Source organism: Zonotrichia leucophrys, chromosome 3 (genome assembly GCF_028769735.1).
Source record: "Zonotrichia leucophrys gambelii isolate GWCS_2022_RI chromosome 3, RI_Zleu_2.0, whole genome shotgun sequence".
Classification (NCBI taxonomy): Eukaryota; Metazoa; Chordata; class Aves; order Passeriformes; family Passerellidae; genus Zonotrichia; species Zonotrichia leucophrys.
In genome coordinates, this window is record NC_088172.1 from 105862440 (window position 1) to 105890236 (window position 27797).

At 42.0% G+C, this 27797-nt stretch overlaps 3 protein-coding genes across 18 annotated transcripts in view; 1 reads left to right on the plus strand and 2 right to left on the minus strand.

Annotated features, from left to right (window-relative positions):
* Window positions 1-17067: 17067 nt before the first annotated feature.
* MKKS (MKKS centrosomal shuttling protein) lies at window positions 17068-21938 on the minus strand. Of its 2 annotated transcripts, XM_064709837.1 has the most exons (5): window positions 20948-21938; window positions 20283-20458; window positions 19542-19652; window positions 18937-19082; window positions 17068-17713 (listed from the first exon to the last, which is right to left on the minus strand). In XM_064709837.1, the coding sequence occupies exons 1-5, from the start codon at window positions 21936-21938 to the stop codon at window positions 17617-17619; spliced, it is 1521 nt and encodes a 506-aa protein (XP_064565907.1). In that variant the 3' UTR covers window positions 17068-17616. The 2 variants fall into 2 exon arrangements, with proteins under 2 accessions (XP_064565907.1, XP_064565906.1); XM_064709836.1 differs by having other exon boundaries at window positions 17068-19082.
* LOC135446199 (uncharacterized) lies at window positions 21416-24598 on the minus strand. Of its 7 annotated transcripts, none has more exons than XM_064709847.1 (3): window positions 24284-24598; window positions 23297-23526; window positions 21416-22364 (listed from the first exon to the last, which is right to left on the minus strand). In XM_064709847.1, exon 2 carries the CDS (start codon window positions 23507-23509, stop codon window positions 23318-23320), a length of 192 nt encoding a protein of 63 aa, XP_064565917.1. In that variant the 5' UTR covers window positions 23510-23526; window positions 24284-24598; the 3' UTR covers window positions 21416-22364; window positions 23297-23317. The 7 variants fall into 7 exon arrangements, with proteins under 7 accessions (XP_064565917.1, XP_064565911.1, XP_064565912.1 ...); XM_064709841.1 differs by having other exon boundaries at window positions 21934-22364; window positions 24330-24461; XM_064709842.1 differs by having other exon boundaries at window positions 21934-22364; window positions 23297-23522; window positions 24330-24460.
* Window positions 24495-27797, plus strand: part of SLX4IP (SLX4 interacting protein) — a 101769-nt gene continuing 98466 nt past the window's right edge. For 5 of the 9 annotated variants that reach the window (XR_010439698.1, XR_010439697.1, XR_010439695.1 and 2 more), the window contains exons 1-2: window positions 24646-25071; window positions 25835-25969. The gene's annotated coding sequence lies outside the window, so the exon portion shown is untranslated. Of the gene's footprint in view, window positions 24613-24645; window positions 25072-25834; window positions 25970-27797 lie in introns of those variants that run through there. The other 4 variants (XR_010439701.1, XM_064709840.1, XR_010439699.1 and 1 more) reach the window with 3 other exon arrangements.

Here is a 27797-nt window from a genome sequence, read left to right on the forward strand (position 1 = left end):
TCTACTGCTTTTGCAGTGGTATTTAAAATAACATAACACAGTGATTACAGCATGGGAAGCAAGACTGGGTTCCCCACTTACAATTAGGGGAACCCATTTTTCCTCTGCCTCTCCATTCACAGTCACACAACTCAGAAAACACCATAGGAGCCTCCAGGAACAGCAATCAGCTATAGCCACTCCTGAAGAGATACTGAAGATACAGTCTAATCATTTTCCATTTAAATAAAATTGCTTTCACCTAATAGGATTAGCCTCTGCATTTTGATAACATGCTTCCCCTCAGAGTTCAGTTTTCTATCAACTTAAATGAACCCAGCTGCCAATTAAACAACTAGCGCAGAGACAGTCACAAGCCAGCAAGGATAAATATGGGAAAATTAACCACTGGGAAGAAGGAAAGGTAGGACATCTAACATTTTCTAAACAAATATAAATGAGATTAATTTAGATTGAAATGTGGTCAACATCCCCTTTAGATAATACACATGAAAATGCTAATTTTGAAAAAGATGACCCACAGCCCAGTGATATCAGACACTTCTTTCCACAGGCAAATTTCTCACGAGCAAGTGCTAATTGATGTAAAAATACACAATATAATAATTTGTCTGCAGTGACTTGGTAAAATGGCAAACACAGATGGATACTCTGTGCAGACAGGTAAAACTTTGTGATTTGAGCATTCAGAGAAGACCTTTTTCCTTCTACTGCCAGTTTTGATAGATGGACTGGTCACAGGGACCTCCCCAGTTGCTGACCACTACCAAGATGTTAATTCCTGAGCAATCTCATAAATGATCCTGCCAAAGCACAGCTACCAGTTCTTGTAAAGCTTTACACTTTAGGCCTGCCCCTGCCTAGGTCTAGGCTAGGGCACAGAACTGATCATGTGTTAATGGACTGTCAGAGGAAAGCAGACACACATCCACCTCCATCCCCCTCTTCTGTGAGGCTCCTGCACTATCCAGTGCCAGGGGAAGTGGAACTTGCTGTGTGTTTGCCACACACAAGTGGCAGGGCTTCAGGGGACGGTACTGAAACAGTTTTAGCCTTTCTGGAGAGATTCCTCCCTGTGAAAGGATATGCTCCCTCCGCTACGAAATTCACTTACTGATCACACCAGAATTCAACTTTTACCTGCCCTTTCAGCACTTACATTCAGTCACTAGAAGAGGTCCAGGGCCTCCACTGCCAGCCATGTGCACACATTCTATTATTTGGGATTATACAATTTACTGCTACTGCACATCTTCTGGATAAGATCAGTTTGTGAAGGGAAAACAGCCCAAAAAACCTGAGGCTGTTCAGAAGAATATAGAATTTAAACAAATGTTTTCTTTGCTCCATTGCCCTTCGTGTTAATACAGATATCCAAGAGAAGCTCTGGAGATTTCATCCCAGTCCAGCTGATGGTTTAGACATGATCACACAAGCTTTGCAGTGAGTTTATACCCACTACTTTGCACCGTGCTATGTTAGAAGTGTAATGTGGCAGTAATGAACTAATGCTTCCAACTAGCATGGAAAAGAATGCCAGCATCAACACAGCAGCTGCTTAACAGCCTCCTGGTTAACAGCAGTAATCCAATAATACTATATTGCTACCACACATCTTTGACAATTTCGACACTAGCACTGCAAAAAAAGAAAAAAAAATCCAAAGGAAATTGTTCAGCAGTCTGAGCAAGACAAAGACTTCACAGCTGCCTGTATCAATAAATTGTGACAACAAAGATTTTCTGCTCCTTCTAAACCACAGGTTTTGGATTTGGTTTTTGCCTTTCAAATAGACAGTTTTCAGAAAAATGTATTTTATATTTTCAAAGAACCCAGCATCTCCTATATGAGCATGGAATAGGAAATAGTATTATGAACGCTGCTTAGTTCAGAACCTAGATATTTGTCTGCAAAAAATAATAGTACTTTGATTGAGAAAAGATTTATGAACAAGCAAATCAAATGGCACGGAAGCTGCCTGGAAATGTGCGCTGCAGCATTTTCTATTGCAGAATTCAGAGCTGCCTTTGAGCTCTGCATATTTGGGTGATTTTCATTGAAATTCAGTGCACTATGTTGCAGGCAGGGAAGTGTGCCAAAGATTTTATTTTTAAGATGCAGCAGCTACATGACCCATTTTTGCCTTCAACAGCCAGCAACTTCTCCCTCAAAAGAAAAAGGAGACATAAAACCCAATGCAGATTTGAGTACCTGTGTTTTGCTCTCTCCCACAGAGATGATGTGGAAAAGCAGCAAGGATTAACAGTGGATAGCTACTGAGATCTGGCTCTTTTCCTTCCTCGTTCTGTTTTTAACCTCCTCATGTGCAGAAGAAAACGTGAAAGACTGCGTGTCTGTTATTGCTGAGGCCCTAACCAACCCAGAGACCTTGTCTGACAGCATCAGGGTACCAATGGCATGTGCCATCCCCGCCAGAGCAGCAGGGCCCTCAGCCACCCCCCTACACGATCCAGTTCCCGCTCTGGCTGCGAGTCAGTCAGCTGTCCCCTCACTGCAGACACGGCAGAGGTCTCAGGAGCCCGGTTCTTATTTATGTAGCACCACAGTGGAGGAGAACAGCCTGCTCCTCGGGCTTTCTATGGCTCACACTTCCAGGAAGAACTGGACTCACTGCCCACGGGGAGAAGAAAGCAGTTTGTCCAATTCCTCAAGCTGCAGAGGACATGGCGAGGTTGGAAAGTGTGAAGTGGAAAAAAGTAAAAAATAATTGAAAACCCCAGAGCAGCTGGAGCACAAATAGCCACAGCAGGGCTGGGTCTCACTTCACATGTCGGGGGGAGAGAAGATGCGCTTCTTATGCCTCATTAGGACAAAACTCATTGTGATTTCCCCACTTGAGTCCCCCAGCACACACGAGTCTAACAGCTTTAAAACTAATCATAGTCATGCCAGACCTTTAATGCCACTCCAGTGCACCCACTTCATAACAGGGTAGACCAAACCACTGGTTTTATAGTTACAGTTTTTTGCCTGCTTGGAAACTGTCAGATTCATATTTTCAAGCTTCTCTGCATTGCAATCAGTGCACTTGTTTGTTTGTTTTTTTTTCTTTTTAAACTGAAAACTGGGACTCCATGTGTTTGTAACTGCAGGAAGAAGCCAAGCTCATGGAATTTTTTGTAGGAGTATAGGTATGCCTATTTCTATTGCCTCAAAACAGAAATCTTAAATTCTGTGCATCTGCCAAGTTAAATCATTGCACCTGCTTAATTAACACTGCAGTAGATGAGTACTCCAGACTTTCTAGGCAAAAAAAATGGAAACTTGCACCGTGGTTTATAAGGAATACACTAGAAAGATATACAATAAAACTGCCATCAAAAGATGCAACTGTGTGGCTCTTTATGTACACTCTAATAACCCAGAGGACACTCAAGATCAGGAAATAGGCATGAATATATGTGTATTTTAGCAACTAAGGTTAGAGATTATCTGAAAAACAGGAATTTGGGACAGGTTTCTTGCTGTGCAATGCCTGCATTTAGTCTGTTGCACATACAATATCCTTTCTATAATTCTATTAGCTGCACAAGCACACAAGTAAAGGAAGACCTTACTTATGATCCAAATATGTCAAAAACATCACATTTTTGAGTACATTAACAAATTTGATTCTCTGCTGTAGACATGATTTGTACTCAACCAAAGATTAACATTTCCTGACCACTGCTTCTCTTGACTAGAGGTCCATGCAAAAAAACCCCCAAAACCCACAAACAACATTTATGTACATTTTTATACAAGCACATATATGAAAGCAAAATAAAACAAACAATTAGGAAGGTCAGTGCAGTGGACAACTTCCCAGAACACATTTGGCTGATGTTGTGAAGACTGACAGGGCAAGATGAAACACAGGTAAAGTAAAGCAGTCCAACTGAAAAGGAGGCACCTCTCCTAACTGAGAAGAAAGAATCAAAATTAATTCACTTGTTACTTCTTTGATGTTGAGTTTGACCTTTACTATTAATTTCTATCATTTAAGCAATCAGGCTTTCTTTTTTTATATTTTACCAGAGTACCGCAGCTATGATTTTTTGTTGTGGTTTGATTCCAAAATGGAATTTTCTTAAAGAATAGAGAAGTATGTCAGCCAAAGTCACAGATTTTCCAGTTTTCTGACACAGATCTCAGAGACTCAGGGTTCATCTTTTGTCCGAACTCTCAGAGCAGTCCAATGTTCAGCAGCCTTCTGGTGGTTCATGCTCTACAATCACAGCCAAAGAGATGTTGCTGTGCATTAAACAAAGCTGCCTGCACACTACTGCCCTTTTAATCCGATTTCTCTGGGACCTTTCTGCTGTGTTTGCCACTACAGTGGTTCAGAGGCCTTCCTAGGAACAACAATGCATCTGAGAATGCAGAGAGACCAAACACCACTTGAAGCAGCTCCCCAAAAACATCAAGGCACAAAGATCAGTACAGCTAATAATAGTCAAGCTACTACTGGGATGAAGAGAATCAGATCTTCAGAGAGCTCTAAGAATGTGGTCAGGCTTTCTGTACTTCTGGATGTCTTTCACGAGGTCAGAGCAATGTAAGGAGAGAAAAAAAGGAAGGCACTGATTTGGGTTCAAAAAGGGAACTATCAAAGTCCCAAAATACAGACAAAAAACATCTTAGTTATTTTAGAGAAGAAATGGCAGCATTTTAAAATATGTCTAAATTCAGAAGATCACTGACAAGGAGCATTTTTGAAAATTTTACTTCAAAAGGTTGGATTAATCTGGATAGGAAGCAGAGGCAACATTGGCAACCACTTGAAGAAATAAAAGACTGAAGAATGCTCAACACTCATTTCTCCAGCAAATCCTGGTAATTTGGGCCAGAAATCCTGGTAATTTGTTCTGTGATTGCCCATATGTTTTTGTATTCCTGAGGATGCAAGCCAAGGAATTTTGTGTCTTTGTGCACAGCAGTCTGAACAGAGAATTCCCCCTGCATCTATATCATATCTGTATTAAAATATTTAATACTTTAAGATAGAATAATGCAACAAAAGTCAATAGCAGAAGTTATTTTGGTATCCAGCAAACAAACCCATCCTTGTTTTGGCTGGCTAAGCCTGGAACTCTCTTGATCAACTCATTGAAACCAAGCACGTTATGGAGTCCTGTGAAAGGTAAAAGCAATTCTGTGTCCTGCAATATCTGATATTCCTTCTGGCTCCATACAGTTCTGTTCTCCACAAGTTTCTTACCTGAATTTTAAACAGAATTATACCAAAACTTTCCATTACCTTCAAATACACCTGTAGAATATATTCTTTAAAAATCTTGTAACTGCTATATAGTAATTTTAGGCAGCCACTTAGTGCTCTTTCTTATTAAGCAACCTTTAATTTAATGAGCCCACTCAAACTGTCTAAACACTCAAATTACAGAGCACCAGATCTTTTCCTCAAAACCCCTGCAGTAATCCTACTTTCTTCATATCCTTGGGTGATGGAGTAGTGCTCCACTGTATTTTAACCAGGCCCACAGGCTGAAGAGGCAGATATCACAATGCAGTAGTCTCAAATGGATCCAATCAAGTTCCTGCAGTGAAGTGGTTTAGTTAATGATTACTTTAATCTTATCTATATTGTCTTTCATGTTAAACATTCATTTGCTCTGTGCTACTAAAACAGCAGCAACAAAAAGGACTTTGCTATTTTGTTTTACTTTATGTTTTTCTCTGTGCAAAACTTCAATGTTTTTATTACAAGAACACTTCAGCAACAAAATATATATTCCCCCAGAATTTTTTCTTTTACCAAGCAGTTTATTGACTATAGCATTCAATTCTGAGAGCATATTGAATAGTTGACTTTTGTCAATTCTGTCCTCAAGATTCCCACATTCAATTAACAAAGTTGATGGAACAAACTATCCAGGAAAAATATAAAGACACTTTTCTTCTTTTTCCAATGAAGTTCTGCTGACACAATACACTGATATAAAAAACACCAAAGACACTCAAGCACAGGATCAGCTGCAGTGATAAGACACTGCAGCGCCACTGGCAGAGGAGAAGTGCACACAGAGAAAACATGCAAGAAACTGGGGAGTCACAGCGCTTATTTTTTTACCAGAGGAAACGATGTGTTTCTGGCTCTGTTAGGCACAAGGGAACTGAGAAAAATCAGCAGAGACAGGCTGTCAGGCAGCAGAGAGGCTGGAGCACACAGGAAGATCAGCAAGGACAAAAGAGCCAGCACCTTCCCTTTCACAGAAGGCTCAGGATGAGCAGGAGTCTGTGCAGAGCTTCCCCGCTGCCCCTGCTCAGAGGGCACACCAAGGAACCAAAATCTGCCAGAAGCAAGAGCGCTGCCTGGATGTGGATTGACAACAGCACAGTGACACGTGTAGCTCTAGGCCAGGCACAGAAGCATTCCTGCAGCTGAGTCACAGCACCAGGGAGCTGTGAGTGGGTGTGAAGCAGTTAGAAAACCACAAGCCTACCACAGGATGACTGTCAGAGATGACTGGTGGTTTTTGCTTTGAACCAGGCTGTGAGGAGTGCAGATATCTGAATGCTGCTGTTTCTTTTACCAAGATAATGGCTGGAGCCTTCTGGAGATTGTGTCCCTTTGGCTGTAAAGTCACAGTCACTTTACCTGTGAAATACAGGAGGTCAAAATGACTCATTATAGATGACTTAGAGTCCAGGACCAGCTACTGCCTTTGTGATCAGCCTGCAAATACAGAAGTGTTGAAACGCGGTAACAAGCACCTGCCGAAGCGAGGAATTATGGAAACACACATTTTAACACAGAGAACAAACAATGGGTTACATGAGGAGGGTTGCTGTCCAGACTGGAGAAGGCTCCAAGCAGACCTTACAGTGGCATTTCAGTACCTGTAGGGCAACTACAAGAGAGCTGGAGAGGGACTTTTGACAAGGACATGGAGTGATAGGACAAGGAGGAATAGCTTCCAAATGACAGAGAATAGGTTTAGATTAGATGTTAGGAAGAAATCCTTTACTGTGAGGGTGGTGAGACACTGGAACAGGCTGCCTAGAAAAAGTTGTGGATGTACCCCACCCCTGAAAACATTCCAGACCGAGTTGGAAGGGGTTCTTGAGCAACCTGATAGAGTGGGTGGCATCCCTGCCTGCCCATAGCAAGGGGCTCAGAAGCAGATGAGCTTTAAGCCCTCTCCAACCTGATTCTATTTTGTGATTTGCTTGAGCCAGGAGTAGTCGGATGCTGCATGTTATATGGCACTGCTCCAAGGCTGGATTATTGTCCTGCATATGATAGAAGCATTGAACACTCACAGAATGGTTTGGGTTGGAAGGGACCTCAAAGACCATCTGATTCCACCTCCCCTGCCACGGGTACAGGCATCTTCCACTAAACCAGGATGCTCAGAGTCCCATCCAACCTGTCCTCGATACAAAACTTTGAGTGAAAGAAATAGCACCTGCCATCCAAAAGCAGTAGATTCACCTGACCTCAGGAAAAAAAGATGGAACTAATTCTGCACTGTCATTATGGAAATTGCTATTTGCATTCATACTGGACAGACCAATGAAGTGTATTTCTATCTTCTCTGCTTTTAAAATCATCAGAAATCCATGCTTTTTGGGTACATCTCAGAAAAACATCTGGATACACTGTGCATGACTTCATATATTACTTTTACCTTTTCCAGCAAAAAACCCAACAGGCTAGACATTTCATAATATGTTTTTCATCCATCAGGACTTGCTTGAGATGAGATTTGTTGAAACATATGGCATAACAGTACCTCCTAAACAGAGGTATTTATTAAAGAAAACAGTTATAAATAGAGCTCCAAATAAACAGCTTTCAGTAAGACAAGCTCTCCAGCTTTACCTCCCTTTGTTTATCCAGGCTAGATCTTCCCTGGAGCACTGTGTGCCACACAGACAGCCAACAGCTGAATATTAGTGCAAAATATTACAGTGTCATTATGGTTTGCTTAAAACCAACTTTATACTGCTCTGGCTCTTCTTTTCCAAAAACAGTCCTTGGCCAAAACAAACCAGCAAAGCAAAAAAGCTCCCTGAGAACAGAATTGTTTATTCCAAAGAGGATAACTAGAAAGACGGAGGAGAGGCTGACTGCTGGCATGGAAAATGGCTCAAAGACATCTGTTGAACAGCTGACCCACACCCACTACACAATGGACTGAAACATCTACAAATGAGCTACTTAAACCCCCAGTTCATTGCTCAGTATTGTTTCAGTGCATTAAAGGGCTGTGGGTTAAACTGTTGGAGCTCAGCAATGAAAGCACAGGGACAGGCCAGAGCACTGGGGTGCTGACCTCTTTGGTCTCACTATTCCCACCCACCAGCCAGAACTAAAATATTTAGAGAACCCAAGTTCAACAGCCGTGTTCTGTACATTTAATATTACCAATATAAGCAATACTGAAGTGTTTCACTGGTGCATTGGGATCAAGGGAGAAACACTACTAAGGCCCAAGCTGCTCTGGAAACAGGTATGTGCAGTACCACGAGAAATGTAAAACGTACATTTGCAACCCAACTCTACCAACATTCCAAATTTTACAAGCACTTTGTGCAAATTAAACTGAAGGATTGGAACTGAGGTGCTTGCCTTGCCACAGCAGTCTGCCTGTAGTCCCACGACAGCATTGCAGCAAGGTGGAGTAATTGATGAATTAGCTTTATCATAACAACCAAATTTTTCAGTTTTTTAAAAAATTTATTCTACTAAAACCAGATAGGCTTTGGAAGGATTGAACACCTGCCACTTTCTCTGTCCTTCACTTATTGCCCATCTGCAGTTGACAGAAGTGTTAAAGGATACAAATAGCAGAGGGAAGAAAAGCAGAGCAGCAAATCTTTTCTTTGATTTGCATAGTTTCTCCAGGCATAAATTCAGCAAAAAGCACAGATTTTCTCTCTAATGGTTTCCCCAGTCTAACAATTCACGAAAGAAGCTAAGTCTAGAAGAATGGAATCTCTCATCCTCGATATCAAGGGCATCTCAAAGGTTTCAACCTTTAATGCAGCGTGGACTTCAGTATTCACTTCACACACAGGTATGGGAGAGCTATGATATAAAGCTGCCAAATCCCAAACGCCCAGATCAAACACACACTCTTTAATTCATAAGGACGTGGATGTAAAGTAGAAAAATTCAGGCCCTCTGTAGGCACGATGTGAGTTTAGGACTCAAGAGACAAAAGATCAAATACCACCTCCTCCTACCTAAGCTGTGACCTACAGCATCCTAAATTAGGCTTCCTTTTCTAACCCAATGGCAAGCCACATCTCCCTACCCTTGCTGTGTTGTAGGGATTACCTAAGTGAGCCTCACTGGGCCCCTCTTCTTTTATATGCAGACAGTTCTGACTGAAGAATTATTTTTGTTTCCTTTTTTTTAATAAAACCCAGAAATAAACATGTATTTCTTCCTCTCAAAAGGCTCAGGTTCAGCTTGTGGTCTCTTACCACTGGCACTCCCATTAAGAACGACTCAAGGCTGCTCCTGGCACAGAGCTCACTACTCCACCACAGGTCATTTGTCCAGCCTACACCATGCTTGGCAGTTGTATTTTTTAATCTGGGTTTTGCCTGCTTGTACCATGCAACACGGCATGCTTGTAACTCACTGCATTGGTTCATTCAGAGCAATGGGACCATCTACACATCAGGAACATAAATCACTTTAAATACTTGCTATTGCAGAATAACCCCAGTCTGGAGCACATCCACTACAAAGTAAGTGCCCTGGGTAACTTCAACTCTAAATCTCTTTTTTATTCTTAAATAATTTGTATTATGACTTACCATCTGATGCTGGGGGCTCTGAAGAGATGGCATTGAGCCTGGGCGGGCAAAACACCGACACCTAGAGAACTCAAGAACAGGACAGGCTAATCTTTCTTTCCCTGCTTTCATGCAATAAATCTCTCTGGCTCTCCAGCTCAGCCCTCTGCTCTGTCCCCAACACAGACAAAAGTGACCTCCATGATCTCATACTGTTCTGACAAAAACAGAGACTGAAACTCTGCCACTGAAGCGTGACCCAGGGGCTCACAGACAGTCCTTATATACACTTTTGGATCTCATCTTGCCACATCAGTACTTCACCATGGCTTTTAGGTACTGCTCTTAAAACTCACACAAAAATGCTCAGCCCTAGACATGCTCCTCCATGATCTGAAATCTCAGTTCAGCACTGTTTTGTCCTCTTCTTTTCTTCTTAGCCAGAGTTTAGTTCCTTCAAATAAAGACAAACCTAAAGACACCCACATTTACGCATTACTGAGAAATCACCCTATGAGTGCCCATTAAAACTGACAATCCAGATGCAGCCTGACCCAGAAGTCCCTAAATTGCTGATTGCCAGAAGCTAAAAGAGCTGTCCAGGAGAGTTCTTGCTGTTCTTCCCTCAGCACTTAAAAGGCCACTGTGGAGAATGAAGATAATTGTATCTCAGCTGAGAGTGTGCTTACCTTGTGTCTCATCATCACTTGGATCTTTTGAGGGCAGAGAAAATGGTCCTTTTGGTCTGTATCTGACTTAGTTCTTCCTGTATTCAAACAGTGTCAAGAAACAGACCAAATTTTCAACATGGTGATGGGAAAATGACACCTTTTCATATCCCAGAACCAAAAAGAAACAGACATTTCTAGGATCTGGCCCAAATTTTGAATATTCCATTTTTTAAAAATTTGAATAAAAATCAGATTCTTATGCTTTCTTACCTGACAAGTCACTGTAATCCCACCATTTCAAGAAAAGGAGGCAAAAAAAAAGCTTAACACAAACAATCACAATAAAAACAAGCACACTATTGTTTGGAAAGGACAGAATTTCATCAACTCCAGCTCCTTCAAGATATGCTGAGTACTCAGCACTATGACAACAACATCCTGGCACACTGTGCAGGGCCAAAAGAAACCAGGGAGTGCTTGTGCAGTCTCTGGGAAGGCAGCAGATCCCACTCCCACCATCTGCCTGGGGCTCTCTGCGAGGCAGGCGCTTCCCTGCAGCATCCCCAGGCTCTCCATCCAAGCTGGGCAGGCAGAGCACGGCCTGCCTCGCCCTGACAACCCCCAAACCCCGCAGACCTTCACACTCACCACGCCAGAACCTGCTGCTGAGGGAATCTCGTCAGCTCTGCTCATTACCAACGTGTCCCCGAGCATTCTGCCAGGGACAGGCTGAGGCACAGCATTTCAGCTCCTGGCTGTTCCATTATGGCACAAGTTCTCAGCTAAGTGACTTGTCCCTAACAGAGATAAACATCCATTCAGCTGGAACTTCCCTGATAGCCAGAGCACCAGGCAGGGACAGTCTTTCGCTCCTGTGACAACTAGTGAGAGCATGTCTGGCTAGGAATTGGTTAAATTCATGATTAAACATTGATGACCACAAGTGCAATCATTGATTAATGATCACAAGCATGTGGAACAGAGTTTGCCCATCTTTACCCAATGAAGTTCAAACTTACATATTCAATAAACTGATTTTTTGTCCAGGTATTCTTCCCACTACACACACAGTTATGACCAGGATGGCCTTGCCAAACAACTCTATGCTTTTTCTACCTGAAAACATCAATCTAATTCTCTATTCAGGGAGCCTTACTACACAATTATGATAAAATTGAGTGTTTTCTTTCCACCCTATAGAGAAATAATCTCTTGGCCTGTGGCTCCAAATCCACTCTGCTCTGTGTTTCATGGCTGTTTTTTAAACTGTATTTGTTACAGCTATGGAATTGATTTCGTGCCTTACAATTACTGCTGGCTTTGCCAGTCACTACACACAGTCACACTTAGGCTGGCAAATATTCTCTACCTGAAGCTGTAAATATAGATAAGTATTTTATTTTGAGTCCTTTAATATCACCTGCCTGGCACCCTGCAGCAATGCTAGGTATGACCAAAGCATCATGGCAAATAAATCCCCGTTTCCCAATATTGCAAGTCATCCTTGTATTGTATGTGGTATGCACATTCAAGAGACATTTCATATTAACCTGTTACAAAGATAACTATCTGCAGCACTTTTCACTACCCCAAACTTCAAGCAAAATGTCTGTCAGCAAAATGGAAACTCATCTCTGCATTTTTGCAGAGGTACAACCATTCCTTTTCCCCCTAAAATGCATTTTAATATAATAATTTTCTTTTCTTTTCTTCCTCTGATGTAAAAACAACTACCTTCCTTTCTCTGCAGGCACTAGATTCAGACAGATGTAGCTCTGGATGACTTTATGCCCACAAGACATAGTTTTAGGCAACTAGAAGTAACCTATGATACAGAAATAATCTTGCTTTCTAGTCTAGTGTCTTTAGGGCCAGTAGCAGGGGAGGTTTTCGATCCCCTTTCAGTGTGCAAACCCAACCAAAACCACATTTTTAAGATTGTGGATGTTCATGTTTCTTTTTGTGTTCAGGAAACCCATTCTACCACCCTGCCATGAGATTTTTGGCCTAACACATAGTACACATAAAAACTTAGATAGAGCATTTACAAAGTACACATAAAATATTATAGTACAGATAAAAACTTACATCGTACACTTTTGTAACACATAGTACATATAAAGTCATACAAGATGTGCCTGCTTCAATCAGCACTACTTCCAGAAACTCGAAACTTTCATTCTGGGCTCCTACATGAATTTTGGATAAATTTAGCAATTATTATGACCAAAGTATGAACACCGAAACAAAGTGCTCCTTCAGACTGTTTGCTGTAGTTTGCTTAAAATATATATAATTATAATACAATCTTAAAACTCTTAGATCAGTTCAGCCATGCAGCTGCACATTCCTCTCAGTTAACAGAGAACCCCACAGCCTTAAACACACACCATGCATAGGGTGTGTATTGATGCTCACTGCCCACAGCTCTTTACAAACTGGTTCCACCCCATGCCAACACACTCAGCTCCAAAAGGAGAGAGTCCAGAAACACAGCATTTCTCTGGTATTTACCCCAGCAATCATCAGTTAATCTCAGAAATTCTGTCATGTGTTCCATCTATTCCTCAACACATGACATTAAACCTAAGCAATAATGCCATGCATGAGTTATTCTTGCAGTGAAGCAAATCCTTCTCTGGGAGCCCAACTAAAAACTGGAGTGACATCTGCTGTTGTGCATGCAGTGGTAGAAAGATTTTTCATTTAGCAGCTATTTGGATTAAACAGACACAACAGATCTTCTTAACACCTAAAACCAGGACATGTGCACTCACAGTCCCCTCAGAATTCTGCTCTGGATTATTCAATATAGGGTTCAAGCATTCTACTTTTGTAGCATTTTGTGTTATATTCTTCTACCTAGATAATTTCAAAGGTAAGAAACAGCAAGAGCATCTTCAGCTGTCAGAGCTATTACCCAAATAACCTTGTTTCAGCTGAAAACAACTTTCAATTAGAAATGTTCCAGCTATAGAACATTAACACATCTGACTGGCCAGACCAAACAATTTACGGAACAAGACAGAATAATTTATGGACAAATTCACAATTACAAGTAAAGCATCATGACAGGACAGTTCAAAACCTGATTCAGCAAAGATATCTGGGTCAAACACAAACCATGGAAGTCAGTGCAATGCTGATCACAACTACATGACACTTCAGTGATGCAAGGACAGGCAGTTTCAGGACATGCTTCCCAGGATCACGATTTTAAATATCCAAAAAGAACTCAAGTAAAAACTGAAAATCTTTCTTTTCCTCACTTCTGCTGGCAATCCCAAAGAAGAAACACATACAGCATACCAGGGTTAAGGTATGCAAAAGCAAGTGAAGAATTTCTCCTACCTTCATTAGTTAGAGAAAAAAATATTTCCTTGCTTAAAAATGAAGCAATGGAAAGCAGAAAGAGAGGAAAAGGGCTGGCATCAACAGCCAGCCATGTCACACAACTACTTGCTTAGCAGGCACAGTGCTGGTGCAAAGAAAATGTAAATGTGAGTACATTAAAACTCACTTTTTGGAGTCACCCTGCAGACTGCAGCTCACATGATGATGGAGGGGCCGTGGGTCAATCCTGTCTCTCTCCCATGCTCGTGTCCTCAGGCACTCCTGAGGAGCCCTCATGGCTGTGGGTAGGTGCTCGTACGGTGGGAGCTCCCTCATGAAGCGCTGTTGGGCCTCTCCCCTTTTCAAAGCCACTGGGAAGCGATCTCGCCTTCCCAGAAAGTGCCCAAATCCCCAGAGCTCCCCAGTCCTTCAGCACACCATGCACCCTTGCTTCTCCACAGGTGGGATCTATCTCTGAGGGGAGCAGGGCAGTCTGTCACAGCTGCCCTGCATAACCGCCATCAGGAACCATCATCGGCTTCACACCACCCTTGGCAAAGGAGCCGGGATTTTCTTTGTCTGTACCTTTCCTGAGGTCAGCTCTCAAGGGTGCCTGTCCCTCCTGAAGCACTCACTGCACAGGGAAAAACCCCATTTTCCCAGCACCTTTCCCAGGACTGGGCTTTGTTGGCAGCCCTAGTGATTTCCAGGTTTCATTAAACGCAGCGATTTTCCGCACCCTCCAGCAGCCATCGTGAGGGCTCTCAGAATGGCGCCCGTGAGGCCCCTCAGGAGCCCTGTGGGGAGCAGGGGGCTCCAGCAGCCGCCCCGCGCCTGTGGCGGCTCTCCTCAAACACATCTAAAAAAGGGCAAAATGCCACTTGGCAGCGAGCAATTTAGGGGAAAAGAGTGGGAAACACAGCAGGAGAGCCTTATCTGGACCCAGGAGGCTTTTCATCTCATTTTCTCCCTCTGTTGAGCTGCGGCATGAGCAAGTGGCTGGGCAGGTGTGTGGCAGGTGCGTGGCAGGAGGAATATTAGTTACAAAGTAATAAATGAGGGTGAAATAGTTTTTCTTCTGGCTCTTAAATAAGTAATGAAGTCTTCCAAGAACTGAAGGTACCACAGTCGCTACAATTCCCTGAAAAAAACATTCAGCCATTGCCCCAGTGCACCATCCATCAGCAGGGCCCACACAGCCCACACGCAAATGGTGACTCAGGGTCCTTAGGAGTCATTGCCACAGATTAGGGAACTCAGTTTTCCCCACACCTCACAGTTTTTTTATCAGGGATAACATATTGTTCTACCAATGTCATAAAGCCTAGAAGAGACTAAATATAATGGTATATAAAAAGAGGGTTACCAATCAGGAATAGCTGTTGACATCGCAGTGCTGCCACACAAATGCTTAGCAGACATCATGTAATAATATTAGGAAAAAGAAAAAAAGAAAAAGGCAGCTAGTATTTAATGTGTATTTCATGTGTACCTGAAGAGAGCTGATGTTGTCCAGACAAAAAATAACAAGGACACTAGTAATCAGTTGCCAGAAGGCAGACACAAAGAGCTGGGGCCTTCGAGGCACATGATAAAAGCTTGAATAAAAGCTTTTCATGTGCAAGCAGATTTAAAAGCTCAAGTTTATAAAGATGTTTGCAGTAAGGTGTGAAAATAAAATGTGTTTAATGACTAGGTCAAGCAGCCCAATCCTGGAACCTGTTCTGCACTTAATTTTACTGGTGCCTGAAATAATGACATGGTGGCTGTACTTACAAACACTGTAACTACATTTCTGCTTCCAGCATAGAGAATAAATTTGTATATGCTTCTGAGCTTATGATGTGCAAGACTAATTTAAACCAGGCAATGCATACAGACAAAAAGCAAAGTTATTTCTTAACTGAGAATTTAAGATCACAGTGTTACTGGTCAAAAAGTTATTTATTAGTACTGTGCAACTTGTCCCTGCTGATAAACATAGAAATGACTTGTATTTACAATAATGGATAGAAGCTACTAATATTCTAGAACTACCCATTGTAATATGGCTTCTCAAAAAGTCTGGCTGACAGATTGTAAGCATGAGGGAGGCAGTCCCTTTGCAATAAAGTCAGACTGTTTCTGCATCTTCAGAACAGCAGTAAATGCAGATCCAGTTAAAGTTCTTCCTACAACATTGACTCAAAGACATTGATTTCTCTGAGATTGAAGAGTGTAATACTTACATGACTCAAATCTCATGGCACTGCTGAAAATGTGATAAATACCACATTTTGCTAACCAGCAGAGCAAAATAAGGGCAAAAGTAAAACTGAAGAGTACAGGCTTTGGGTAAGGTGTGAATTGTTTTGTAGGAGCTCTGCTGTGCCTGTGATAATCCAGGCATTATTTTCCTTACAAGCTTTGACAGCAATCAATACCCTCCTTACTGGGACAGATCTAACACTGTAGTGGCTGCTCAGCCTAAAAAGCCCCAAACACTTGAATTAAAAAAAAAAAAAAAAAAAAAAAATTAAACCAACAAACCAGTGTTATGCCACCAATATAGTAAGGTGAAGTTTCCCAAAGTCACAAACCTGTTTCTAGCCTGTCTTCAAGGATTAGCATCACACAAACATCCACTGAACAGCAGAGCACAGACTTTGAAGACATGATACAGTAAGGATTGCTGATATGTCTGACACAGCTGATCTCCAATTCCAACCAAATGCCAAGGGAATCAGGAATAAAACCAGAGTGGCTTCTCAGAGGCATTACAGCTGAGCATATTTCATTCTGTCAACTTTGAAACACACAGGGAAACCCAACAATTTTTGCACCCAAGTTTTATTAGAAAACATCAAGTTCAAAAAAGTTACCTTATGTTGCTGTTAGATTTGAGTCAAAATTCTTTTTACGTGGATTTTAAAAACTATCCAAAGCTGTACTCCTCCTATGTTACCCGTCAAAGAGGAGGCAACAATAAACACTAAAGGTTCAAGCCTACTGTAGTACAACTGAGAACTGAACCTATACTGTCCATAAACAGGAGAGCAAGCTGCTCATTCATCCTTTTTAGTTACAGTAGAAGGCAAAAATTCATTTTTATTAAAGTTATCTATATATGAAAAAATCTTTAGTTCACATATAAATGATTTTTAGCTACTTAACAAAAACTAAATTTATTTTTTTCAGTTTTTTAATCGGTGACTTTCTTTTGGGGGGAGAATAAAAACCATTGTCAGCTCTGGTTCAAGACCTGCGATTCGACCTTCAGATACCAAGACAAAAGAACACTCACAACTGCTTCTGCTTGAATATTGTTTTAATTTTCACTTCACAGCTGTAGTCACTAAACTGAACATTTTCCACACTGCATAACAAGCTGCTATTATAGGAAGTCAAATAGTATAATTCAGCACTCTGAGCTGGAGAGTCATAATTAGATGAAGTATTACCAAGATTCTTCTGTGCCTTTAGATGTGCACCATCATGTGGCTTCATTATTCCTGATGTTTTCAGATAGTTCATGGCATATGGGAGGATCAAGATATGAAAGCAGCCTTATTAGCTTTCAAACCAGCTTTCAGCAGCCTCCATTCTCAAACCTTGTAACATTCTTGCACAAGTCCCCAAAGTATGCCTTACAGCACTGAAGCAATCATTTCAGGTCATAAAAGGATAAAGAACTTTAAATAACTCTTCATTTTTTTTCCCAGGGAGAAAATGATTACTTATGTTCTCAAAATTAAAAGAACTTTGTACAGAAGGCCAGGAAAGATCAGGTTTTAATTATATATTTCAAAACTGAGTTATATATAACAATTCTACTGCTTATATGCAGTAAACAAATATATTAAAATCTTAAGAGAGCAGGAAAAAATAAGCAGACTAGACGATAACTGAGTCGGACGTTTTCTGGAAATGCACCATGCATGATTTGTCCCCTGTCACTGAAAACAAAGAGGAAGAAGAAAAGTGGCAAAGAAAATGAGCTTAAGTAAGAAAATGTAGCACCCTTTTTGATCTTGCATGCAAGCTGAGAATAAGAAAAAGTTTTGATCATTCTGTCTACAGTCTTATTTAAAGATCAAAACAAGTCTGAGCAGCTTAAAGCCTTACTTCATTAAAAGAAGCCATGCACAGTCAAAGAGTTAATTGAATGGTAAGTGGGACATTCTTGCAGCTTTGCTTGAATGATAGAAAATTCATTATAGACTGCCCTGTATTCCACAGAAGATAATCAAGGTCCACTTGACAAAAGTTTTTTCCACCCAGTCTGCCATTTATTTTCAAATCTTCTATTATCTACCTGCTACCTTAAGAGCTACAGGTTGAGTTTTTCTAACTTGCTAAATAAATTACATATATGAATTTAAATCTTTCACCATTTAGAAATAGAAACTGCATATGCATATAGTATACGGTGACAAAAACTTCAGGGCAAAATTAAAAACAAGTGGCTCAAGGTATCTGCTAAGCCTTTTTTACCTACAAAATTAAAAATACCAGTGATTCAATTCTGCTGTAATATAAAAGTCTCTTTAGATGTGTAAAGCTTTTGCTGAGACTGTATAAGTCCTAATACATAACATTTTCTCAGCAAGTGAATCCATTTTTCCCATTCCTTTGAAGATGCCACACAGCTAACCAACATCCAAAACTTTCCTTAATGCAGAGGGAACAGGTTGAACATTTGAAAATGCTTGAGAGCACAGCAGATTAACAATGAGAGGAGTATTCAATGGCCAGCTGTTGAATTTAAAATTTCTGTCTGCTGTCCACCCTCTAACCCATTCAAATATTTTAACACGTTATACATTAGCCTGCCTTCAATTCAGTGTTGTCTTGCTAAACAACACAAATCATGTTAGATCAGAGCTAATTTTGATCTTCAATTATGTACGAGAGATCCAAAATCAGGTTGGCTGTCTCCAGAGCTACTTGCAGGCCGCTGCACTTGGCAGCAAAGCAATCCAGAACGCGGAGGTCAGCAGCCTTCACTGGGGGCTCTTGAGGGCAGCCCTGTAAAACAGGAGAGCCAGACTGGCCCTGCACAAAGCTCCAGCCAAGCTCCTCTGTGCTACCACTCACCCCACAGCTGCATTTGGAAACTAAATCTGACCACCTGGAGACACAGGGAGAAGCAGGGGGAACAAACCAGCAGTGCCCATACACCGCATCTGTCAGGACTTCCTCTCCGTCGTGACTCAGAGCGCGAGCTACAGACTCGAGGGCGCGGCAAAACCCCTCAGCGACCAGGCGGTACTGTGTCTGAGAACAGCCCAGGTCTCTGAGGGTGCTGGCAGGCAGGCTGCAGCTCTGAAAAAGAAACCAGAGCCAGGAAAGCAAAGTTAGAACACTGTTTCACAGAAATAATTTTAAGCATGTATCATACTGCTGCTTTTTTCCCCCCCAAAACAGATGGTTCAGTTCTAACTAAAAAATGTTTCATTATTATCCCACGATAGGAAAGTCAAAGCAGAGTTCTGCATGATCATCTTTCAATATAAAAATTCTACATATTTTCAACACTTAAAAACATGCAGTTACTATAACAGATACTTAAAGAAAGATCAACAAGTACAAATATAGTGTTAATTTCAAAAGATATAATTAAAACTGAGTGCTTCAAATAGACCCCTTATTTTATATTAGTAGTTAGCAAAAATGCCACATTAATCTAGAAAAAGACAAGTGTTTTACTGTCACAGTAATTCTATGTAAATTCCTGTTTCTTAAATATATTAAGCATCTTTGAAACCCTTACATCTTACTTACCTTGTGTCTTAGGTATGAAGCCAGGTGAGTTTCTGTACAGCCCCCTCCTAATAATGCCAAAGGTTCCTTCACTGTTAACTGCAACACGTGTTCTGCAGTTTCACAGACACGCTGAAAATCACATTAAATTCTTGTTAAACATACCATGATTAATAGGATTTGTCCCCATTGAAAAAAACACCAGAATAAAATTTTCAGTAGTTTCTGCTACAGATTCCATAAAGTTGAATTACATGTGGATATAAAACTGCTGAGAGATTCCCAAGACCTTGTTCCCTTAATAAGAAATTGGCTTTATTTGTCCACACTATGGAAAAGCAGAAATAAAAAGCTGCATTTTAATCCTTCTTTTTTCAAAACAGGGCTATATATAAAAAGACAATCAGTATCAATGACATTTCCAGACCAAATGTTCAATGCAAAACAATGCTTGACTATCATTGTATGTGTTGCTGCTGGCTTTTCGCTAGGCAGTTTTGATTTTAATGTTCTCATAGATCAAGTAATGAAAATGAGAATGTTTATCCAGCACTGGCCTCAAGAACAGGTAAAGATGTACCTGTCCCTAAATAACTTCCTGTATTAAAACAGACGCATTAAATGAACATGAGCACTTCAAGGATTTTGAAATTTATGTACTGAAAAAACTATGCTTCTAAACTCAATGTATTTCATATTTCTCAGTATTTTTCTATTAAAAATATGACTTTCCCAGAAAATATTTGAAGAAAATTTACCTACCTTCAACTCATCCCATGCTGTTTCACTTCTGTTACAGAGTATCAGGCTGCAGATAACTGTGTCCCCAGGAATTAGATGTAGAAAATGCTTTGAAGCAAAACTCTCAACGCACAAATCTTTCAAGCTGCCATAACAGCCAGGAGGCAACGAATGTATGGAAGCTATAGGCTGTGAACCTGTCAATTAAAAAAGGAGAAAACAGTATGTGGCAGCATCAGAACAGCTAGCTGATGCATTTCATAAGGCATCACCTTTATTCCTCTTGGCTTTTTAAGTTATATACATTGTTCAATACCTGTCATTTCAATTCACACAGGAAATAACAGAAAGCAACACATTCAGAGTGCAACACTTGGTGGCAATTTGAGATTAAAAAAAGTAATTGTTTCATTTGCCTTGAATCAAGGTTTGAAAACAAACTGGAACTGGCTATCTCTCATTCCACAAGCAGTAATAACACCTGTGGTATGCCACCATCAGGGCCTGCACAGAAGACCCAGTCACCTTGGAAAATGGTTTTTGGACTAGAAAAGAGCAACTCTTGCTTGGTGGCTAAGGTAGAGGGAAATGAGAGACCTTCCTCTGCCATGACACCAGCGCAGGTGACGCTGCCCTCACAGAGACAGCTGCAGGACAATGGCTCAGGCAGAGAGCTGGCCTGTTACCTGTCACACGGCCCAGCGGCTCCATCAGGGACAGCCCGGCCCTGTCCACAGCCACCACACCCTGCTCCTCCAGGTACTGCTTCAAGGAGGGATGCATCACCTTCTGGCACACCACCAGGCCCACCTCATCCTTAACCAGCTGCCTCCCCACGTTCAGCAACTGATTCAGCTCCGACACCTGCAGAGAAACTCCGTGATGGACCGCTATAGTTCCTTCCTCAGGGCTGGAGCCGTCCCCTGACATGGACACACTGAAAAGGGCAATCTTGATCATGTTTGAACCAGTCCTTTTGACAGCAAGTGGTTTTCCCAGCTGGACTTCTGGTGCTTCTATCAGCAGTCCAGGAAGAACTGTAGAATCCACAACTCTTCCACCCTTCACAGGTATTACCACACACTTCCCTAAAACAGCATTAGTCCCAACGTGACATGGAACAGTAAATAGAAAAGCCCTTAAAACCAGTGAGGTGAGATGATCAACTTCAGTTTTATTAAGCATGCAAGCAGGTTTGCTTGTTAAAATGCTCCGAACCAAACAAACAAGGGTCTCAACACTGCTAAAATCCACAGACACCCGGCAACCACAGGCCTCAGATTTCAGGTGGTCCATGCACAGACTCAGAAGATGCTTGCTTATTTTAATGACAGTAAAAGGTGCAACATTCAGGCTCCTGAAATTTTCAATGAAGCCACAGCACAGGATGGCAGTGAACAAGCCACAGTCACTGAAACGTGACACGTGGTTCCGTACAGAGGCTGTCAGGACACGCAGCACGGGCTGGCTGAGGGAAAGGCGCCCCAGGAGGGCTGAGGACTGGGAAGTGGTACAAACACAGCCCCCCACACCATTGTGCAGCTGCTTGAGTCGACCAGCAGGACCGTAGGAAGATTTTAATATCCCACTCAGCAGAGACAGCGACTGACTCACTGCATCTCTAGTTAGTGGCTCGCTAATAAATAACGGAGGCTTTTTAGCTTCAAGGCGAGACATTCTGAAGGTAAGATTTTAATTCTAGCCAAAAACACATTGCATTTTTACTTGAATCTATAATTCATTGCACTTTTAAATTTTAGGAGTGGTACATTTTAATTCTTTGCAGGTAAGGATTATTTTCAGTGCGAAACAGTATAACATTCCTGAAACTACTCATCACAGCTCTCTTAAAACGAGCCTTAAATCATGTTGCAAAACAGAAAAATAGTGACAGCAGGAAGCTATTTCATTATGGACGATCTCTTCTGGCTTCTGAATGAGATAGAGCAGACTTTTTCGCAACAAAGTTTACAAGCACGCTTCCTATATGAACACCGATAAGTGACAGTCCTGCTACAAGCAGAAAGTTCTTTCTACTCCAGGAAGTTTTCTTCATCTTTTCTGGCAACAGGGACAGGTGAAAACCTTCAAGCTTAGTTATACCTACAATAAAAATCAGAAAGATATTAGAATAATTGTTGGAATATTAAGTCAGAGTTATAACAAATAATCTTACAAAAATATTGTATAGCTTGACCTATTTTAGTTTTCACCAGAAAAAGTCACAAAAGGACAAATACTGCATCAAAAAAATCACTTAGGTTGGAAAAAACCTTTGAAGTCTAGTCCTGCTGTAACCCCAGCAGTGCCAAGCCACCACTGAACCATGTCCCCAAATACCATATCTATGCATCCATTAAACACCTCCAGGAATGGTGACACGGCCACCTCCCTGGGCAGCCTGTGCCAGTGCTTGACAACCCTTCCTGTGAAGACAGTTTCCCTAATATCCAACCTAAACCTCCCCTGGTGCAACCTGAGGCCATTTCCTCTTGTCCTAGCACTTGTCACTCGGGAGCAGAGACTGACCCCCACCTGCCTGCAGCCTCCTTGCAGGTGTTGCAGGAAACAATAAGGCTGGTTTCTATGTGAATAAGGTTTCTATGTGAACTCTACAGTATTTACACTTGTACTTCATTTTGTTTCTCTGCTGTAATCACCATCCCTACTAACGCAAAACATGTTACTATGTACAGTCACAATTATTTCTGGCAGTTTTAAGCCTAAAAGGACACTGTTATAGATCCAGTCACATGAGCTTGATTGCTGTCCTGAAGTTACTGGAGCCTGTTTTAAAATATCTTTGAGACATATAATACCCTCACTTAATTGATCTCATGTGGGATTTAGCAGTAGTTTTTGAGACTTATGATGCACTTTTTGGGTCCACGTAGGTACAAAAAATTAACTCAGTTGCAAAGGAGGATAAAACTCCAAAATACTGAAGTTAGAGCACCAAGGCTGTATGCTTGAAAATGCCCAATTAATTCGTCTTCTCCCTCAAAGACACAGATACAACTAATTAGGCAACTTACCCAAAAATCAAAGTACTAATGCTATTTTTCTTTACTTTTGCGAGCAGTTTGCATCATGAATGCCAGAATCTCACGGTCTGGAGACAAATCCTCTGTCTTCACTTGGAAAATAGGACTGGACTTCAAGTAATACCAGCCCCAGTGCACTAGCCCCAGGCTAGCTCCCATAACAATCAGAACTTTGTTGTCCTTCCAGAAGGTTTTAAGACCCATTGCAAACTGGCATCTACCTAGGTAAAGATAATTTATTATTTTAAATATATTCTAGAAATCCTTTTTTTCTTACTCTACAGTAACAATACTGAACAGATGAAGCTGAATGTTATTACCTTTAATTGCAGTGCAGCAGATGACTAAAACACTAAACAAAAAGCCTTACTTTGTGAACCAAAAAAATAACCTCAATTCAGAAATTTTGAAATGTTAATTGCTGCCTTTGCTTCGAGCTTTGGCATGCTAAATCTTAAACACAACAAAGCTTTATCTAATTACAAGCACTACTGCCCAGATGGTAAGCATCAGAAGCCCAAAAGCAGGTTCAAAATACACCTTCCCCACTATAGTTAATAAAATTCAATGAGTAGCTGGGCTCCTACGGCAATGCAGAACTTTGAAACTGCAGGCAAAGCAAGGTCTGAAGCTTCTGACACCACTTTACCTTTGTGCAGCTTTGCCTGATCACCTTATAGTATTCAGAAGTGGTACCATTACAAAGAGAGCAATAAATGAATCCTTATGTAATGAGAAACTGGAAAAAAACTACTTTCCATGGGATTTCTCACGGACACTCGTGTTTCATACCAAAACATCTCACAGGTTTGAGCGGCTACAAAGGTGTAACTCGGAGAGGAAATGCTCCCACAGCCGGCCCAGCTCCGTGGCCCTGGCAGGTGTAACCCGCCCCACCAAGCACCCCTCCCTCCATCGCGCTACGGAGCCCCCACAGCCCACTCCTCCTCCTCCTCCTCCTTCCCCGGACGCAGCCACCTTGAGGCGCGAGCGGCTGAGGGTACAGACCGCGGGCACGGCGCACCTGAGGTGTCTCCCCGCCCCGGGAGCGAGCGAGCGAGGAAGGTACTACCGAGGATCCTTCCCGGGGAGGAGAGCACTCGCCCGGCCCCCACACGTTCAAACGCGCCCCGACAGGAAGGAGAAGCGCTGCGGGAAGCACGGCCCCGGACGTGCCGTGCCGCCCCTCGCGCCCGCCATTAGCCGCGCGCAGCGTCACTGGCGGCGCGGCCCACCTCAGCCGCCGGCGGCCATTTTGCGTGCGGGCAGCGCGGGGCGGGCGGCGGCGACGGGCGCGGCCATTTTGGGTAGGGCAGAGGAGCGGCGGGAGGCGGGCACGGCGTGGGGAGGGGTACGGCCACGGCCACGGCTACTTAATGCTGCCCGGCTCTTGTGGCTGTTCCTTGGGCTCTGGCTCTGCTCCTCTCCTCGGTTAAACCTCTGAGGGGAGGCTCGGGCACCCAGGACTCTAGCGGCGGTGCCGGCTGGCTCCCACCGAGCCTGTCTAAACTGCCGCCTCCGGCGTCGCCTCAGCCGCTCTGTCCCGTTCCTCACCCCCGCCCAGCCTGGCCAGGCAGAAAAATACGTGTATATATCTTTGATTTTTCTTCCTTGCATACCTGCTACTGTAGCCACTCCGCCTTACACCTTCGCCTAGCCGGCTTCCTGTGGGCGGGCAGAAGTGCCCCGGCCAAAACAAGTTCAAATAACTTTGTTCCCTGACCTCCGCTTTTCCTTAGCTCTTCTGCTTTTCTGTGTTCACTCTTGTAAGTACAAGAATTACTCCTGTGAATACAGTTATACTTCTCCTGTGTTCACTCTTCTCTCTACTCATGCAGTCAGTCAAGGATATCTCGTTTTATATTCATTTGTTAATGAATGGGTTTGTTTTCAATTTCGTTTATAGTTGCAGAGTTTTTGACTGTAGCCAAAAGACAAGTATTTAATGTCCGATCTTCACGCAGAAAGGAGTATAATTTTTTAATTCTGTAGTAATTTTTCAGTGTTAATTGCATTCAGCTGTTCCACAATAGTTAAAAAATATAATAGTGCCTGTTTGTGGCTCTCTGGTGCTCCTCAGAACCTCTCCTCCCTGTAGTTCTAGGCAGTTCTGTGGTGACTGGGTCATGTTTGGAAATTGACTTATTGAACCTTAAAGGTGAATGGGAGTTTGTGAATGAAGGCGTGGGAACAACAATGAGGAGAAAAGGCGCTGACTGGCTGGAAGAGTATTTTTCAAGGGCTAAGTGGAGTAATTGGCAGCAGTGGGCATAGAAATCCTGAATGGCAAATGGGAAGATTGTGGTGTGTCTTTTCAGCACTGGGGATGCTTTAGGGGATGTGTGAGTAGCTGAACATTGCACTGCTCACCCCAAGCTTGGGATCCACTCCTGGAAACTGACTAGCGCTGGACAGGAAAGGTTTTTTTATGTTGTGATAGTTCATTTCATACTACAAAAATAGTTAATATCAACTTACCCTACAGAGTTCCTTAGTGAGCGTTTGTTTGTTTGTTTCTGCCGTCCTCAGGTGCCCCCTCTCCCCAGCCGGGGATGGGCCATGGGTGAAGGTTGCTGCTGTATCTCCAAGTGTGTGCCGGGAGTTTTCAGTTCCTCCTCCCTCTGAGCTCAGCATTTGCTCACCACAGGAAGCTGCTTTGCCAAGGTAAGATGCTGTTCATCAGCTGGCAGAGGACACCTGAGCTTGCTCTCTGGGTCACTGTGTTTTCTGGCTTCTCCTGAGACCCCACTGCTCCATTTGACTCAAATTTAGGAAAGAAAGATATTCTGCCACATTATTTTTAAAGTGTGTCTCGCTCTAGCTACAGGCAACCTATGTGTTTCATTCTAAATCATGTCTTCATGCACCAGATGTATCAACATTTTAGGCCTTGGAGTACTACACAACCCACATCAGGACTTGTTTTTTGTACACATATATATATGTATATGTATATATAGTGTATATGTATATATAGTCTTGTGAGGAGTTTTTCTGCCATATTTGCTTAACTTCATATGTCCTTATGTGGCGCTTACTTTAGAGGTTTGCAACACAACAAGCATTCCATGAGGCAGAATCTTGCTGTCTAACAGTAGCAGTTGTAACAGATCTGTGTGTTTGGTGTTTTTTTTAAACACAGGAAATGGCAAAGTATTTTGGGACTAGTTGTTGTTTTTTTCTTGAACAATTGGTGAATGGTTTTCCTCATCTTCTGATGCCTTAGTATTGAGTATTTTTTCACCTGTGTCACTTCAGTGATTTCCCTGATGGTTCACACATAAAATATTTTCCTTTATGTGTTCTGTGGATTTGCTTACATTTTGTCTGTCTGCTCTATTTCCTTTGTCTTATCTGTGTGGTCAGTGCAAAGAATGGGGTAGTTGGCAAACTCCCAAAGTCAGCTTACTCCCAGGAAGAGCAAACTGAACCAAAGCTAACTTTTCTTGTGCGTCCTTTTCCTTTTTATGTTTTTCTTCTATTATTTTGTAAATTGTATTTGGAGGGGATTGCTGCCTGCCAGCAGTTCTCCCATGAGTAGTAGCAGACACGTTGCAACAGTATTATTCTGGAAAGTAAATTGCTACCAGAAAGAAATGGGTGATGCCAGGGGAAGTTCAGCTGAATTTACTACATGACTGAACTGAACTAGGATGTTTCAAGTGGTCCAGAGCTCTGTTCCTTCCACTGTGTTTCTCAAAATTGCCATCAGTAAAGTTGTCAGGATTTAATCTGATAAAATGGAGATGGTTCCAGGGTTGTTTGGTGCAAGGGAGAATGATTGCAGCATGGCACAAGGCATGATGGTATTCCAGCTTTTGTGTGCAGGACTGTTTAAGATTAAAATCACCTGTGCTACACCATGTAGTTTTAAAGTGGGTGTTTATCTTGTTTGGCACTTTTCTGAAGTCAAACAGTGATAACAACTGCATTTTGAAACATGTAAGTGTAGTGCCTGACAGAAACACATATTCCCAACCTGACTTGGGTCCTGAAATTTGATAGCTCTCTCACAGTACTTAATGATTTGAGGTATGCAATGAGAAATGTGTACACATTCCTCAGTTTTTAATGTTTTCACTTAGGATCCCAAATTAAGCGATTTAGGTCCTGTTTGGGATAAGCAAGGGAAGAGGAAGTCCAAAGTTCACTTTACTTTTGTGCAACCACCATGGGAATTGGGTTATGCTGCTTTATGTGTGTAATATAAAATTTTAAATATACATAATGTGTATGGATGGATACCAGGTGAGCCAAAAGCTATATTTTCTTACTTGAAAGAGTTCTAAGTTTGTGTTTTCTGTGTTGGATGCAAAGTGCCTCCAAAGTTACAAGGTTGAATTAAAGAAACCAACACACAGGTAGCTAAGTAATTCTTTAAACAAGAATTTTCCTTGTTTTTTTAAAATCAGAGTGTAGGGTTTGAAGAACAGTAGTCATGAAGGAATGGGCCACAGATGTGAAATTCAGTCTCAATTTCTGTAGAGATCAC